The sequence below is a fragment of the Magnolia sinica genome, chromosome 4, assembly GCF_029962835.1.
Source record: "Magnolia sinica isolate HGM2019 chromosome 4, MsV1, whole genome shotgun sequence".
NCBI classification, from domain to species: domain Eukaryota; kingdom Viridiplantae; phylum Streptophyta; class Magnoliopsida; order Magnoliales; family Magnoliaceae; genus Magnolia; species Magnolia sinica.
Window position 1 is genome coordinate 40,669,681 of NC_080576.1, and position 16,315 is coordinate 40,685,995.

The following is a 16,315-nucleotide window of genomic DNA, read 5'->3' on the forward strand; positions in this document are numbered from 1 at the left end:
GATGACTTGGTTTGCAACCTTAATGCTCTTGACCAACATGTTGTCAACATAGACTTTCATAGAGCGTCTGATCTGCTGGGCAAACATTTTGTTGACAAGTCGCTAATATGTGGCTCCAACATTCTTCAGCCCAAAGGGCATGACCTGGTAGTAGTAGAATCCCTTGTCGGTGACGAAGGTTATCTTCTACTTGTTCGGGGAGTACATGTCGATCTGATTGAATCCCGAGTAGGTGTCCATGAAGCTGAGTAGCTCATGCCCTGCTATATTGTCGACTAGCTGGTCGGTCCTCAGGAGAGGAAAACTGTCTTTGGGGCATACCTTGTTCAGGTCCGTGTAGTCGACGCACACCCAACACTTTCTGTTGGACTTCTTCACCAGCACAACGTTGGCGATCTAGTCGAGATAGTAGATTTCTTCAATGAATTCGGCTTCGAGGAGTTTCCCGACCTCCACTCCAATGATAGCATACCGTTTCGACTCAAATGCTCGTCGCTTTTGCCTTATTGGTCGATGGTTGGGATCAACATTTATCCTATGGACCATCACTTATAAGTTGATGTCGGGCATGTCCAGGTAGGACCACGCAAAGAGATCAGTGTGTTGCTTTAGTCAATTGATGATCTCGTCTCACAGACATAAGGGTAGCAGCGAGACAATCTATACTGTGTGGGATGGGTCGGTCTCGCAAAGGGAGATAGCTATCAGGTCTTCCACGAGGGATCCTTCTCAAGCGACTCCTCTTGAGGGTCAAAGGAGGTGATAGCCATTGCATGTTGTCACGCTCCTGCTCTTAACATCGTGGAGTAACATTGACGAGCCTCATGTTGATCACCTCTGACGTGCCTGATGTGCTCAGTTGGGAACTTCATAACAAGGTGATAGGTCAACACTGCTGCCCGCGTAAAGTTGAGGGATGGTCGTCCGAGGATAACGTTATAGACAAAGGAACAGTTGACAACTGAGAAGTCGATCATCACTGTAGTTTGGTTTTGTCCTTCTCCTGCGGTCACTAAAAGTAATATATTGTCTTCGGAGGTGACCTTTTCTACTGTGAATCCAAGCAAAGGAGTTCGGACAGATCGGAGTCGGGATCTTTCGATCCCCATTTTGTCGAAGGCAATGGCGAAGAAGATGTCGGCTGAACTACTCATGTCCACCAAGATGTGGTACACCTTATAGTTAGCCACTGTCATAGTCACCACTAGGGCATCGTCGTGGGCCTGGTGGACTCCACGGGCATCTTCCTAAGAAAATGTCAGGCCACAGGGGACGATCTTTTGTTCTTTTGGGGCCCTGCTGGTGAGGTGGACATGATGCTCCGAGCTGCTTATGCTCCTAGTATGAGCCCTGCGAGCTATGTTTGAGTCCCCTCCTCCAGTAAGTCCTCCGAATATTCCTATAAATGACCATTACAGATCAGTGACTCGATCTCTTCCTTGAGATCAAAGCAGTCGACATTAGTGTGGTCGTGGTCGCGATAGAAGTGACAATACTTTCATTTATCGCACTTGTCAAAGTCAGCCTTCATCTTACTCGGCCACTTCAGGATCTTCATGTCGCGTACTTCCATGAATACTTGCTCAGGAGTAGCGTTCAAAGGAGGGAGGATGTTCTTCTCTGCATTTTCGATCCTTGGGTGAGCTCCCTACACTTCGAGTGGCCTTTCATGAGCTGAAGAGTTCTTCCGCATTGGAGTACTTTTGTGCTCTGTTGAGTAGGTTGGCCAACGTGGTCAGAGGATTTTTGCCAATTGAGAAAAGAAATCGGCCTTCCTTGAGGCCGGATATCATCGCGGCCAGGGCTATTTACTCAGAGTAGCCTTCCACCTGTATTGCCTCTGCATTGAAGCAGGTAATGTAATCCTTCAGCAGCTCATCCTCCTGAGTAATGGTGAGTAGATGAGTTGTTGGTTTTCTCCGATCTTTCCCACCGATGAACTGGGTGATAAAGGCTTTGCTAAGTTGTGTAAAAGAGCTAATGGATTCTGGCTTCAGCTACATGTACCACTTCCTCGCTGCTCCTAACAAGGTCAGGGAGAAAGCTCGGCACATCATCGAGCTGGTCGCACCGTGCAATTCTATCCATGCTCTAAACAACTCTAGATGCTCAATTAGATTACCAATCCCAGAATAATGAGTGATTTGTGGCATCCGGAATCTCGATGATAGTAGAGATGCCATTAGACCGTAGGTGAACGGTGGTCTTCTTCCAACATTACACGTCTACTAAGTTAGGCCCCGAGATCGATACGCTTGTTGAATATCGCCGATCTAGCCTCGTATCTCCTTGAGCTCGGCCTCTCAAGGGACCTCATTCTCAGCCACTACCTCGGGAGCCTTCCCCTGCCTTTTATTCTCCAACGTGTGGTGTAGATCAGAGTCAACAAGCACAGTAGTTCCCGCAGTGTGGTTGGGTGCTTGATTATGCTATCCAGGTTGTTGCTTGGCTCCATATGAGTCATGGGGAATCTATGGAGATCGAGATTGCTCAGTGACTGCGGCTGCTTCTACTTCATGGTCAGGCGGCGTGTTCTGCCTCTCTAGCATTTGCACAATGCGGCCAATATTGCCAACTAAAACCCAGCTCAAATCGGCTGAGGTCCCATAGATCGAGTTAAACTGTTGGTAGTGGTCGATGTCTAAGGTTGACATTGATATCTACCCGACGTCAAGGTAACAAGAAGTCGACTAGAGCCGACCTCACTGCTGGTGTTCAATCCTCTTAGTATTCATAGAGATCGCACTTGGTCGGCAAGGCTGAGCTCTTATCTGACCTCCCTTTACTTATGCCTTGTACCCTCTCTCATTGTGGTTGTCTTGGTTGGTCCATTTTCACACACACACACACACACACACACACACACACACACACACACACACACATACATATATATATATATATATATATATATATATATAGGAAATGGTTCTATGCGTTGAGCTCATGGGAACTTCCCATGAGATCGAGCTTTGTGGGCCCCACCGTGGTGCGTGTCGAACATCAACACTGTCCATTTGATGGGTCCCCTTTAAATTATGGGATGTCCCAAAAATCAGCCGTATAAGGAACTCAGGTGGGCCATACCATCTAAAATCATGTCAAGGCATGCCTAAAACATATATAAGTACTTGGTGGGGCCCACTTGAATTTTGGATGCATCTGAAACTTGGTCTGACCCTCATCCAGGTGGGACACACATAATTGTGGGCTAGATTTGTGAACATCTTAGTGGGCCCAACAAATGATTATGAATGTTTTAATGGAGGATAACCCCTCTCAACATTTGTATGTGGTGTTGCCCACACAAGTCACGGATTGATTTAATTTGTAAGCTCCAAGCCCACCATGGAATGATGCATCTAACTGATGGGGTAGATGTTCGACACGCATCACGGTGGGGCCCACATGACTCGACCTCATGGGAAGTTCTCATGAGCTCGACCGCATAGAACCTTTTCCTATATATATATATATATATATAATGACACTAGTCGAATGAAAATGATAACAAATTGAGCAGCCATGCCTCGGAGGATTTTACCTGGATAGTCCTTTGAGATACCTCATTCCCAACTCACGTTTTCTTCGTAGAAACAACTCACAGTTCTATTCAAGATAATACGTATTATTTTAGTCAATGCTTAGTTAACTCTGACTTTCTTTTTAGTCTTGGCATTTTGATTATTTTGATGAGTTGAAGTTACTTTGTATGTATCAAAACTATAGCTACGAATTAAGATGGAAATAACAAGGATATACTTCAGAGTACTGATTCTTCTATGTAAATCTAATCCGCCCCAATGCTTTAAGGCTTGTTTGGATGCACCACTGAATTGAATTGCAAAATGACCAAATTGTAATGGGGTGCTTCCTATCAAGTTCAACTTGAAAGTCATTTAATTGCAATTTGGAGGATTCTCTAGTCCCGCAAAATGAATACTGAGGGTGGCAATTATAATAGAGTCATTTGTGCTCTGTGAGACTAAAAGCTGTAAATTCAATTCAACACTGCATCCAAGCCTTGAATTAACAAATGAAGTTTATAGTGAATAGAAAGGAACGGAGAATCATCATTCACTTGGCTACAGAGCAGTAACAACATCCCAAATACAGGCAAAACAAGAGTGTCGAAGATGCTTCTGTGATGGATTTTTTCCTTACAGGAGAACCGTGCTACAGAGTCCTTACGTCTTCCTATGCATCTTGGAATCAGGTGAATTGTGCTGCAGAGGTGACAGAGGCTGTCTCGGTGAATCTGGTCCATTAAAATCAATCACTTTCCCCATGATTGAACCAGTCGTCTTTGGACTTGATTTTCTTTTCCCCTGCATAAGAAATATAAATAAATACATATAACTGTACAAGCGAAAAGAAAACCACAAAACAAAAGAGTCATACAAAGGTTTAAATTAAAAACCATAAACTCCATCATGATTTTGAGTTAGGCTGAATTTTGAACATGATGCTTCAAAGTTTTAAGAACCTTACATCATATTCACTTTTTCTTTCTTTTCTAGTTTTTGAGTAGTCTATCAAGATTTTTGAGAATTCAATCAGGATTTTTGGGTTTTTAAGAAAAACAAATTACCCTTTTAACTGGAACAGCATTTAAACAGTGGACCATATTGAAATCCTTGTCTCATCACTTAGCATTGCAGGTATTTGTGATTTGAACTGGGCATCTTCAAATCATGAATATCAATAATAGAAACATTTCAGTGGACATTAAAAGGAAATGTTTATCCATGTTCACAGTTCCGAGGGCCCAAATAAGATGTATTAGCAAACCCCAAGCACACTAAAAGCGGACTCGAGAAGTGGCAACCATCACAACCACACACACACAACCCCCCAACAGATTGGCAGTACACCCCAGAAGACTAGGACCTGCATTTATTGATAGGCAATTTTTGAAAAGCATGGGAGGCTTGCACCTTGGCACTTGCCTCAAGGTCAGGCTCTCCCAAAAATGCCCCTAGGAATAGATCTTGAGGTTTAATACAGACAGGCTTACACGCCACATTTAGTGACATGTGAGAGGCTAGCACCTATATTTATTGGTTATGGGCAATTTTTAGAAAGCAAGGGAGGCTTGAACCTTCTTGAGGTTAAACACACACACACACACACACTCACACACACACAAAGCAATCATCCAATAACGAATTAAATAAAACATGTTTTAGAGCAGCTTTTAACCCCATTCCAGGGTTCCAATCCTTGCCTGAGTGGTAGACTCTTAAGGAGTTTCTACACGAGGTCTTGGGTTCGAAACCCATAGGTGGTGAAATCCCACTACAGTGTACATGGTTGTGTGGCGGGTGCGTGTGTAAAAAAAAAAAAAAAATTTTTTAAACATTCCAAATTTCTCCCAATTTCCTCTTTCTACATAATGGAGAGTGACCCCATGATTTTTATTTTCTTTTCCTAACTGTTTGATGTTTCCATAACTTTTTTCTTGGTTAGTTATTCATTTTTGAGTTATGCATTTCGATCTAGCATTCAAATGTAATACCAATTGAATAGATAATCAACAATATAAAATTCACATGAAACATGAAACATTAGAATATCTTATGTTTTCATATACTTTTTATAGTTTATTCTTAAATTTGTCTATTTTCCTATATTTTCATTCTTTTAAATAAAAAGAATTACACAGTTACACCACGCCTCTTAGGAGACCTAGATAATTCACCTCATACTTTCACCTTTTCAAACAGCACATATAGGGTACATCTAACATGCGCACTGGAGGTGAATCATGATCTGCAACTCATCCCCATGAACCAATGATCAAGCCATTAAATATGCCGAGTCCATGTTAGTGAATGCATATTAGAGGAACCTGTTGTCCAAATATACGAACCTCGTGATTTGAATTTCTAAAGCCCACATTGTAAACATTTATAAGTCGAAAGAAATTCAACAAAATAGAGCTTTTTTCTCACTTTGGCAGAAACACTTGAGGTATGCTTGCCATCAGATCCTTGATGGTGTCTTTCTCGGTGAACCTGTCTCAACAACCTCTTGTTCTCCTCATCCAACATATTATTTTCTTCGAACAACACTTTCACCTTGCGAATAGAAAATCAACAGATTAAACTATGATTGTGGTGAAACAAAATCTAAATAAACAAAAACTGAAGAGCTTTATCTTCATACTTCCTCTTCCGCTCTGTGAAGGTTAATCCTTAAATGCTCCTTATCTTTTTGCAGTGATTCAGCTTCAGCAGCCAACGCCAGAATATTTTTAGTTGATGGACTTAAGCTGCAAGGAAAAAAAAAAAAGTAATAAAACAAAAAGAAAGAGAGATTTCATTTGGAGTAAGAACAAAGTTCAAAGATCATTCCGCAATAATCAAAGAGAATTCCACTGTTATTCCATTTGAAGCAAGCAAAGGTTCAAGCTCAAAACAAAAAGTTTGGGATAATGCTTAGTCAAGGGGACTCAAATAGAGAATCCAATTAACTGGCTATTGGAAGGCATTGTTTACACAAAATGATATAGTAATGATGAAGACGATACACGTATAATAATAGCTCGGCATGGCTTAGAATATTGTAAATATTGCAATTTTGCAACTAAATTACTTCAAATTATTTCAAAAGAAAAGGGGAAGGAACAGAACTCACATGTCCCACAGTTTAAGCAATCCTTGGCATGCTTCTATTCCTGTATGTGCCTCTAAGAAAGAACGTGCATTTGCCGCAACTTCAACATTTATCTGTCTTGTGGCATCAGCTTTAACAAGCATTGAAGATATCACCAAGTCAAGTAAATGGCCTTCCGAAGTTGTGTTGACTCCGGATGAATCACCCTTTAAAGCATAAGTAATAAGCTCATCAGCCTACTATAATACAACTTATAAGCATTTCAACATTCTACATTTTCAATTGAATGACAGAATTTGATTTAAAATATACATTTTCTCCATTCCATATTTATATTGTCACTGTGAGTTGAAAGAACAAAAAGTAAGAAAAGGAAGATAAGGAGATTCAAAACTAAGAACCAATTTCTGAAATGTAAATATACAAATCTCATATTTTTAACATAGGAATAACTTAGTAAATTTTGCCATTTCCAATCCTCCAATAATAAATAAATAAATTGGTGAATTGACCTCTAACCAATGTTTTCAGCATCGATATTGATGGGATGTATCACACCCTCTGGATACGGAAACATGTCATTTATCGCATGGGAAATATTGTATGTATCGATTAATGTTTTGTTGTTTTTGGGAAACATTGGAAAATTGGTTGCATTTTTCAATGAAACTTCAGGGAATGTCAAAAAAGGCATCATTGCACACTTAGAAATTAAAAGATTACAAAAAATAAGTGCTTGTAGTAAGTTTCTTTGTATGGGGTCCTAAACTATGCGTTGTCTAACAGAGTGATGCACAACTTATTCAAAATTAACTAATATAATTTATAAATCATAAAAGACATGTATGAAAACACAGTCAATTAATTATTTTTAAAAATTGTGCACGTGGCGTTCAAGCTATTGAAATTAAATTGTCCATATTATATCTCGTAACCCAAAACTTAGGTTTATTTCCTCATTTGATGGGCATTTCTTGGACAGTTAAGAATAAAAAATATTAAACAAGTGTCCACGAGTCAAAGGTCGGGAATTGTTCAAACAATCTAATTTTGGGACTATGACTTGGCTTCCGTGGTTCCACAATTAACTAGTTTAATTTTGAGTTAATTTATGACACCTATCCAATTTCTGAGTGCATGCGTATAAGTGTTGTACATGCATCGTGTGCTTCGTACACGTATAATTTGTGCATACCATTAAATAGAGAATAGGGATCTGGCAGCTCAAGTGGACCCCACCGTGATGTTTATGTGTAACCCGTCCCGACCACTAGGTGTGTCACGTCACATGTTTAACCCATGGCTAAAAAATAGCCCCATCAGTGATTCAAGTGGAGCACATGATTGGAAACAATGTACAGGGCAATGTTCTCCCTCCAAATTATTTCCCTTGGTGTGGCCCACCATAATCACGAATGGGCCTGGCAGCTCAAGTTGACCCCACCGTGATGTTTATGTGAAACCCGTCCCAACCACTAGGTGTGTCACGTCACCACATGTTAAGCCCGTGGCTAAAAAATAGCCCCATCAGTGATTCAGGTGGAGCACATGATTGGAAACAGTGTACAGGGCAATGTTCTTCCTCCAAATTATCTCCCTTGGCGTGGCCCACCAGAATCACGAATGGGCCTGATTTTTGGGCCCCATGCCTAAATTTTGTTGTGGCATCTAATGGTTGGCGTGGATTTGATATGATCATCATTATGGGCCTCATAAAATTCAAGGGTGGATGTCTCTCAACCAATTGTTTCCTTTGGTGTGGCCAATCACAGGTCCACCCGATTTTGTTGCCCTGGATCTAACATGGGATTACACATATAATCGTTGGAGTGGATCTTACATACATATCAAGGTTGGCCCCATAAAAATAAAAAACAAAAAATAAAAAAAAGGTTGGTAAGATATTTTTTTAAAATATATTGGCTCAAATCAAGCGATGCACCATGATGCAGTATGTGAAATCCACTCCGACCAATAGATGTGTAATCTCACTTTAGGCCCATGGCCAAAAAATCAGGCTAACTCGTGATTTAGATGGGCCACACCAAAGGAAATAGTTGGTACATAGATTGCCGCCCTTGATTTTTACAAGGCCCACTATGATGATTGTATAAAATCCACTCTAACCATTAGATGCCAAAACAAAATTAAGAAATGGGGCCTGAAAATCAGGCCATCCATGATTCACATGGGCTGCCAAGGAAAATAGTTTGGAGGTTGATCATTGCTTGTACACTATTTCCAATCATATGGCCCACCTAAATTACAAATGGGACTTATTTTTGGACCCTGGACCTACCATGGGGTGACGCACCTGATGAATGAATTGGATTTCACATAAACATCATGGTGGGGCCCACCTAAGTCGCCGACCCCCTTCTCACCTAACATGGGGGTGACACCCCTTTCTCACTTTTCTTTATTTCGAAAAGACCGTTTGCAGTCTTGAGAGAGAGAGTCGTAATAGAGAATGAGAGAGGAAAAACGAAAGAGAGAGATGAAGAAGGAGATGATGCTGGCCCATGGTCCAATCTAACATGGATCATGGGCAACAAATTGAAATGATTGGAGGAGATCCAATCACTCAACTCTGGCGCGTCATCCCATGTTAGGCAAGAAAGGAGGAGAAGGAGAAGGAGAAGAAGAGGAAGAAGAACAGCTGAAAGGTATTTTTTTCCTTCTTTTTTTTTTTTGTTTTTTCAATAATGTATCGCTATTATCATCGATACATCGCGATAATACCACCGATATCCCACAAAACCTGAACTTATGTGGGGTTTTGTATCAAGCACATGCACTACTGATAGTATCGGCCAATATTAATTGCACTGCACTCATTGCCACTAACTTGATGGATCTTAAATAGGGAATTTAACACACTTCAAAATAACAAACATAGTTTGGCAAATTTTTTGATAACCTACAATATAGAGCCATTTCCATATACAGTTAGAAACCTTTAAATCCACAAAGTCAAAATGAAAATAAGGTGATGAAGACAGAAGAAGACTAGGTTCAAAATACCAAACATTTTGACAATTCTTCTGCTAATCATGAGCCCAAATACAACCAATACAAGAAGAAGAAATCAATTTAGTGTTGTTTGGAGTGAGGGATTTAGGGCAGGGATTTGTGATATCCACATATTCAAAATCTATTTTGTTTGTTTCTTGCTAGGATTTGCCAAATTAGGATTTCACAAATCCACACCCCCATAAATCATGGAATTAGGCAAATCCAGATCCAAATACAAAAATTAGATAAATAAATAAAGACTCGGCAAATCCACAAAATGACTCTTTCAAAAGCAATAAAAATTATTCCCATGCAATAATGTTCTGTCATCGCAATAAATTAACCACAAATTCATGGATTTGTTAGCTTGATTCCCAAACTATGGACTGGGAGATGCCAAATTGAAACCCAATGCAAGCAAATCCACGAAGTTGACTAGTACTTGTATTTACCAAATTCATATTTTCATTTCCCTAATTCCAAAGAGGGCCTTGGTTCATTATAGGCGAAGTTCACAGTTCAATGGGTCACAAACGAATAGTACAATTTGTATTAAATAACAAAGAACAAAGGGTAGAACCGGTGTTTTAAATAGCTACATAGCTCATAAAAATAGCTTAAGTCGCATGTAGCATAACTTAGCCTTAACACTACGTAGCTCATAAAAATAGCTTAAGTCGCATGTAGCCTACACTACATGATAATTTTGTATATTTTACACGCTATGTAGCTCACATTACTAATTATTTTTCACTGCAACATTAAAATCAAATAATATTTTCAATGATTAGTTACATTTATCTATTTTTAATCAAACTTGTTAATCTTTTCAATACTTGTAAAAATAATATAAATAACAATATTAATAAAACTTGTTAAATTCTATTATTAATTAATCTAACTTGGTAAATATCATGAAATTGGTGCAACCATACCAAGAACAACCTTGATTAAAAATCTAGAAGCAGCGTGTAGCTTACGCTACACTAACTCAGGTGACAATGCACACACACTATACTAGATAATATAAAACATATGCACGCATACATGCATGGACTAGTTATAACACAGGCTACATATAAAACATATGCACGCATACGTGCATGGGCTAGTTATAACATGCATACGCGCACGCATCCATATTCCGTACTAGCTATAACACATGCACGGAACATGTGTACATGCACTCAGTGACTAGACTCGAGACTTGACTGAACAACTCGACTCAGCAAGATTTCGAGCCAACTCAGCATGAAACTCACTGACAAGTTCGACTCGGTGGAGACTGAGCCAGACTTGTCGAGTCAGCTCCCTGATTCAGTCAACTCAATGCAACTCGAAACAACTCAAACCGAGTAACTCAGTTAGGAATTCTTTTCATAAAAAAAATAAAAAATAAAAATAAAAATAAAAAATTTAAAAATGTTGAATGTGAAAAAAGTGTGAGATTCAAACCCCGCTTGTTTTATGAGAGTTGAACAACTCTACCAATAAGCCATGCATATCATCGATGATGATTTATGTCAATTTTAATATTCATAGCTTCTTATTAGGTATTGTTACTTCAATATTCTTATTAAGTGAACCCAGTTGGACATCAAGTCGAGTTTTTGAGCTTTGAACTATGGACGAGAATAAGGAAATGTCATGGCATCTCATATGCATTGTTGTAGCTGGTTCTTGACTCCAAAAAATTAAAACATCGGCCCCATTTCATAAACTGATGGGAACATGCTATAATATAGAACAGGCTTTAAATATTAGTCGTTGTAGTACCATGAGAAATAGTCTTTTACTGAGAAATACGTAATAGGTTTTTATTCTACTCTATCTTGAAAACTCAAAGCTCTTTGCCTAGAAAGAATATAAATAAACCAAATGAAGTTTGATACTCACAGGAGCAGTAGCTAACAACTGCGACCGCAATTCCTGATTTTCCTTCTTCACTGAAGAACACTGGCTACAAGCAAGACCACTTCCTTGCGAACTGTTTGTTCAACATGATAAATCAAAGTAGGCTGCAATCAAATATACTAAAAAGAGAAAGTATAGCAATCCATGCACACGTGTGTAACTACTCATGGAAGACATGCACAGAATCCAAAACTGTCCAGATTATTTGCCTACTGAGGATGAGGTATAGAGAAAAAAATTTAAAAAAATTAAAATTAAAATTAAAAAAGAAGAAGCTGAACTTGCTGATCAATGGACATTTAACCAACGAGGATGGACCCATGAAGATATTTATTTCCATCCGTTTGGTGGCCACCAGTCAACCAGATAGGAGTGCGCGCAATCAGTGTATTTCTGGGAAATGCCCATCCACTCTGGAGCCCACAATTTGAACAATGGACTCGGCAAGTACATTGAATGTGGGCCCAGGGGTATGTCCATGCATATGACCCAGCAAAATCCGACAGATTCAGTATTATTCCTCTGTCAATAAATCCATAAACTCCAATTGGGTTATGCCTCTCATGTTCAAGTTCAACAATCTGCTGCTTCAGCGTCAGACCCTTCATGATATTTCTTTCCATCCATTTGGTGGCCACCAATCAAACAGATAGGAGTAGCCCAATCAGTTTAATTTTGGGATGTGCCCATCCACTGTGGAACCACAACTTGAATGATCTGGACTCACCATGTACATCACATGTGGTCGATGCATATGAACCACATGTGATGATCCAACATAATCAGACATTCAATATCATGCCTCTGCCAACAAAACCATAAACTATAACAGGATTATACCTTTCATGTTCAAGTTCACCAATCCGTTGCCTCAGTGTGCATAACTCCTCAATTGCCTTTGCTTCATTGGACTATTATTATAACATAGACATCAGATTTTTAGAGAATAGAAACACTGTCCAGGAGAAAGAAGCTAAAGAGAATGTTACCAGGAGCATCTGGCATTCATGTTTATAGTTCTCTAATTCCTCTGCAAGCCTCCTTGAGTTCTCCTCTGCCTCCAGAGCATGGATCTCAGCCAACTTCGCCCTTTCATCTGCGTCGTTCCCAAACTCCATCAATGCCTCTCTGTCACGCTCATACAGCGAGCACTCCCTCTCCCCTTTCGCGCACTGACTCAGCAATTCAGTGCACTCTGCCGCCAATCTCTGATTCTCTTCGATGTATTTCCTCAATGCTTGTGCATTCAAACTCGCTTCCGCCTGTAATAAAAACTGATCATCTAACCACAACCAAGAAGTGCAAAATCACGACAACAACAAAATACAAACCCTAGATCGCTCGATTCTTTCATCTTTCTCCTTCAAGTGATCTTGAAGCAGGAAGATCCGGTCTTGGAGTCGGTGACGTGAATCTTCGGAGGCAAGAAGCTTCAGTTCCAAGGTCTTCGAGGAGACAGGCAGGCCGACAGAATGTTGGATGGATTCGTGGATGTATAAATCAAGATTGGAAGGGAGATCCATCTCGTGAAGGAAGGAAGAAACCCTAGAAATGCAGATTCTCCGTTTTCTTCAAGATATCGAAATATTGAAAACTCTAGCGACGGAGGAAGCAGAGGATCTCAACCCTAGAAATGGATAGGACAGAGAGCGGGGGATAAAGAGGATCTCAACCGTACAAACGGATGGGACAGAGACCAAACCCTCTCTTTGAATGGAGGGTTAGAGAGAGAGAGAGAGAGAGAGAGAGAGAGAGAGAGAGAGAGGAGAGAGTTTGGGATTTCTCTTCGATATTTGGATGGGAGGGAAGAGGCGTTTGGTCGGGATTTTTTAAAAAAAGGAGGAAAGGGAATGAGCCGTTAGAGAGTTTCTGACCTTTTTCTTTTGGAAGTAACATATACTTCGGCAGCGTATGAGGCTTGATACGCAGGCACTGAGAATTTGAATACGTAGCTTATAATAACTCAAATTCAACCGACTAAATTGTTTAAAACATTTTAGATAAACCAAAAATCAGATTTGTTTTAGATATCCTAACCTTTGATTACTTGATACGTGTTTTTTAGAATATAGACCATTGGATTTTTTTTCATTTTCAACCGTTAAATAATGTCCACGAATCTGATAGCTTCCGGATAACCAAATGATTCTGTCTTTGGTTGATGATGCATCTAATCTGGGAACCATAATTTTTACTGATTAATTTAACTTACTTGCATCCCTTGTATGCAATTTCTAAGTGCATGTGTGTCATCTATCACGGTTTTCCGGAGTATCAAAGTTTCTCTCTCGTTCTTTATTTTTGAAAAAGGAACGGGGTTGGGGACCACTGGTTGATTTACACGTGGCAGCCTCACAGAGGAGTTGCGTTCTTTCTCGGGAGTTATTTTACATCGAATTCGTTTTTCCTACATCGCGTCATAAGATCTAGCGTATGTGGCCGCCCACTGCAGCCCACATGAAGGGTTTTCATATGATCGGTACCATCCATATTGTGTATTTTATCTCATACGGGCGACAGGAACAAAATATTTCTTAACAGATGATTGGAACTATTACTATCTATAAACGTATTCAGAACAGGAAATGAATTTTTTCAATGGCTTGGATTGAACTAGAACTCTAAATAGCGAAGATTAGGATCATCACTGGAGTATGATTATAAGTGTAGCAATGACGAAAAGATGGATGGTTGAAATCATTGGACCATCGATCCAATTGGTGGCGACAGACCCTCCTGGACTTGAGGGGCCCTTACTCATGCCTCGGTGGTATAGACTTATAAGAGTTTCAACAAGAGGTCATCGGTTCGACTTGGGGTGATATATATATATATATATATATATATATATATATATATATGACATGGAACACATGCGAGGTAATCCATACCATCCAAATGAATCATCATGGACCAATTGATGGACGATCTTAATTATCTGATTGGTAGCCATGCCATTAATGGTTAAAATAAACAGGATCAATGGTGGAAATTCAAATTTAAAATTTTTTAAAAAAAAAATTGCTCACTAAAATTGTATTAATAACACGATAAGATTATCGAAATAAATGTGCCGTTCTGGATTTACCTCTTCCAAAGTCACGTGTATATTGGGCATGTGTACATGCATGATCTAGCACGTGCGAAATATTCCATCCACTGATGAGGAACAAAATTCGAGTGGGTCAGGTCATCAGCTATCCCACACGCATGTTGAAATATAGAGTGCTGGTGGGTATTTCTCATAGAAGTGTGGCCTGCTTTTGAGTGGACCATCATTTAAGAGGAAATGCCTACTAAAAACCTGGCATACGCATTCCATCTCTCGCTGGAGTTGTGCTGTATTTCCATATTGTCTCACTTCTCCTTGTCTATATTTTGATATTAAAAGATGAGAGATAATAATAAGTTCTGCATATTAGGGCCTGGAAACCGGTGGAAACACGAACCAGGAACATTCCCATGCTCAGGGGAGCATGCATTGCTAACCAGCTGGAGACTAAAGGACACCTCCACTGTCTACAAGGCTTCAGCCAGCAGCAGTAGCTATGGCCATGCCTTTCTGCAATCAAATCATGTTTTAGTATCAACAAAACAGTCCTGTGAGACCGATAAAGAGTGCATTTTATTTCATTTTTTTCATAGAAAAACTCCTATACGACGCGAAACATGACCTATACTTTCAAAGAAATGATCTTATGATCTTGTAAATTGATCCATCAACAGCCTACGAAACACTACTTACATCAGTCCTTGAAATTCAGTTTCCCGCAGAAAATTTATTTTGGTTGACGCTTTGGGGCACCTGTATAGTAAGTTACTTGTACCATGAGTAGCTTATCTTGGTTTTTACTTATTAAGCTGACAACTATGTCCGGTAAACAAAATACTTATCAGCTCAAAAGTATAAAAGTATGTTTGATTTCCAACATTATCAATAATTATCCCTCACATCTTCCATCACGTGGGGCTAACCTTTGATGTGGACCGTTCATTGTGTGGGCTCTACCTTTGATGTGGGTTGTTCATCATGTGGAACCCACCTTGGATGTGGGCTATTCATCAATAGGGGCCGATCTTTAACATGCATTGTTCATTATATAGGGCCTACCTTTGATGTTGGCCATCTATCATGTGGAGCCCAACTTTAACATCCACCGCCCATCATGTAGAGCCCGCCTTTGATGTGGACCGTCCATCATGTGGGCATGCAGGCCATTCATCAATTGTATCAATGGATTTGTCAACTGTAGATCTGCAATGTGAGTAAACATGGTATAGATAAAGATCACATCCATTCGTCCATCTAGACTTCTAGTGGGACTCAACCTGAATGTGCAAGATCCTCGCCATTCATCAGGCAGGCCCCATCATGTGCCCTGGTCTGAAAGATCAGGCTGGTCCCCTACCCACATCAATGGACATGTGTGAATAAATCGTAGCGTCCATTGATGTCCCCACTGGTTGGACAGCTATAATAGTTTGATTGCTTTTATTTTGGGGCAATAACACATCCACATGATAGCCTTCTAGATAAATGGTCCTGGTCAGCTTTTGCATGTGCCACATGTACAGGAGATTTTCTGGTTAGCACTTTGTGGAACTCATGATGCCATGGAAATTTCTACTTACAAACCCACCAGAATTGTTCATCGGCCGGCCCCTGCAGTTCAAATGAATCAATTTTCATAGATGGAATGATCTTGTGTGCCCCATTAGGGAGTTGATATTTGATTTGGTAGCCCTTTTAACACTACCATTCTTGTAG

At 39.9% G+C, this 16,315-nt stretch overlaps 1 protein-coding gene across 1 annotated transcript; it reads right to left on the minus strand.

Annotated features, from left to right (window-relative positions):
• Positions 1 to 3,999: 3,999 nt before the first annotated feature.
• Positions 4,000 to 14,139, minus strand: LOC131243057 (uncharacterized). Its single transcript, XM_058242120.1, has 8 exons — positions 12,879 to 14,139; positions 12,537 to 12,809; positions 12,388 to 12,458; positions 11,530 to 11,620; positions 6,640 to 6,824; positions 6,169 to 6,274; positions 5,955 to 6,080; positions 4,000 to 4,328 (listed from the first exon to the last, which is right to left on the minus strand). The coding sequence occupies exons 1-8, from the start codon at positions 13,068 to 13,070 to the stop codon at positions 4,188 to 4,190; spliced, it is 1,185 nt and encodes a 394-aa protein (XP_058098103.1). The 5' UTR covers positions 13,071 to 14,139; the 3' UTR covers positions 4,000 to 4,187.
• Between the last annotated feature and the right edge of the window lie 2,176 nt (positions 14,140 to 16,315).

Bases quoted from the DNA above. Each gene is read 5' to 3' on its own strand.
- LOC131243057 (XM_058242120.1), bottom strand. From the start codon at position 13,070: ATGGATCTCCCTTCCAATCTTGATTTATACATCCACGAATCCATCCAA. The intron at 12,459-12,536 runs GTAACATTCTCT...TTATAATAATAG, and splicing joins ATGAATGCCAGATGCTCCTG to TCCAATGAAGCAAAGGCAAT. The intron at 11,621-12,387 runs GTATAATCCTGT...TTGAACAAACAG, and splicing joins GGTGAACTTGAACATGAAAG to TTCGCAAGGAAGTGGTCTTG.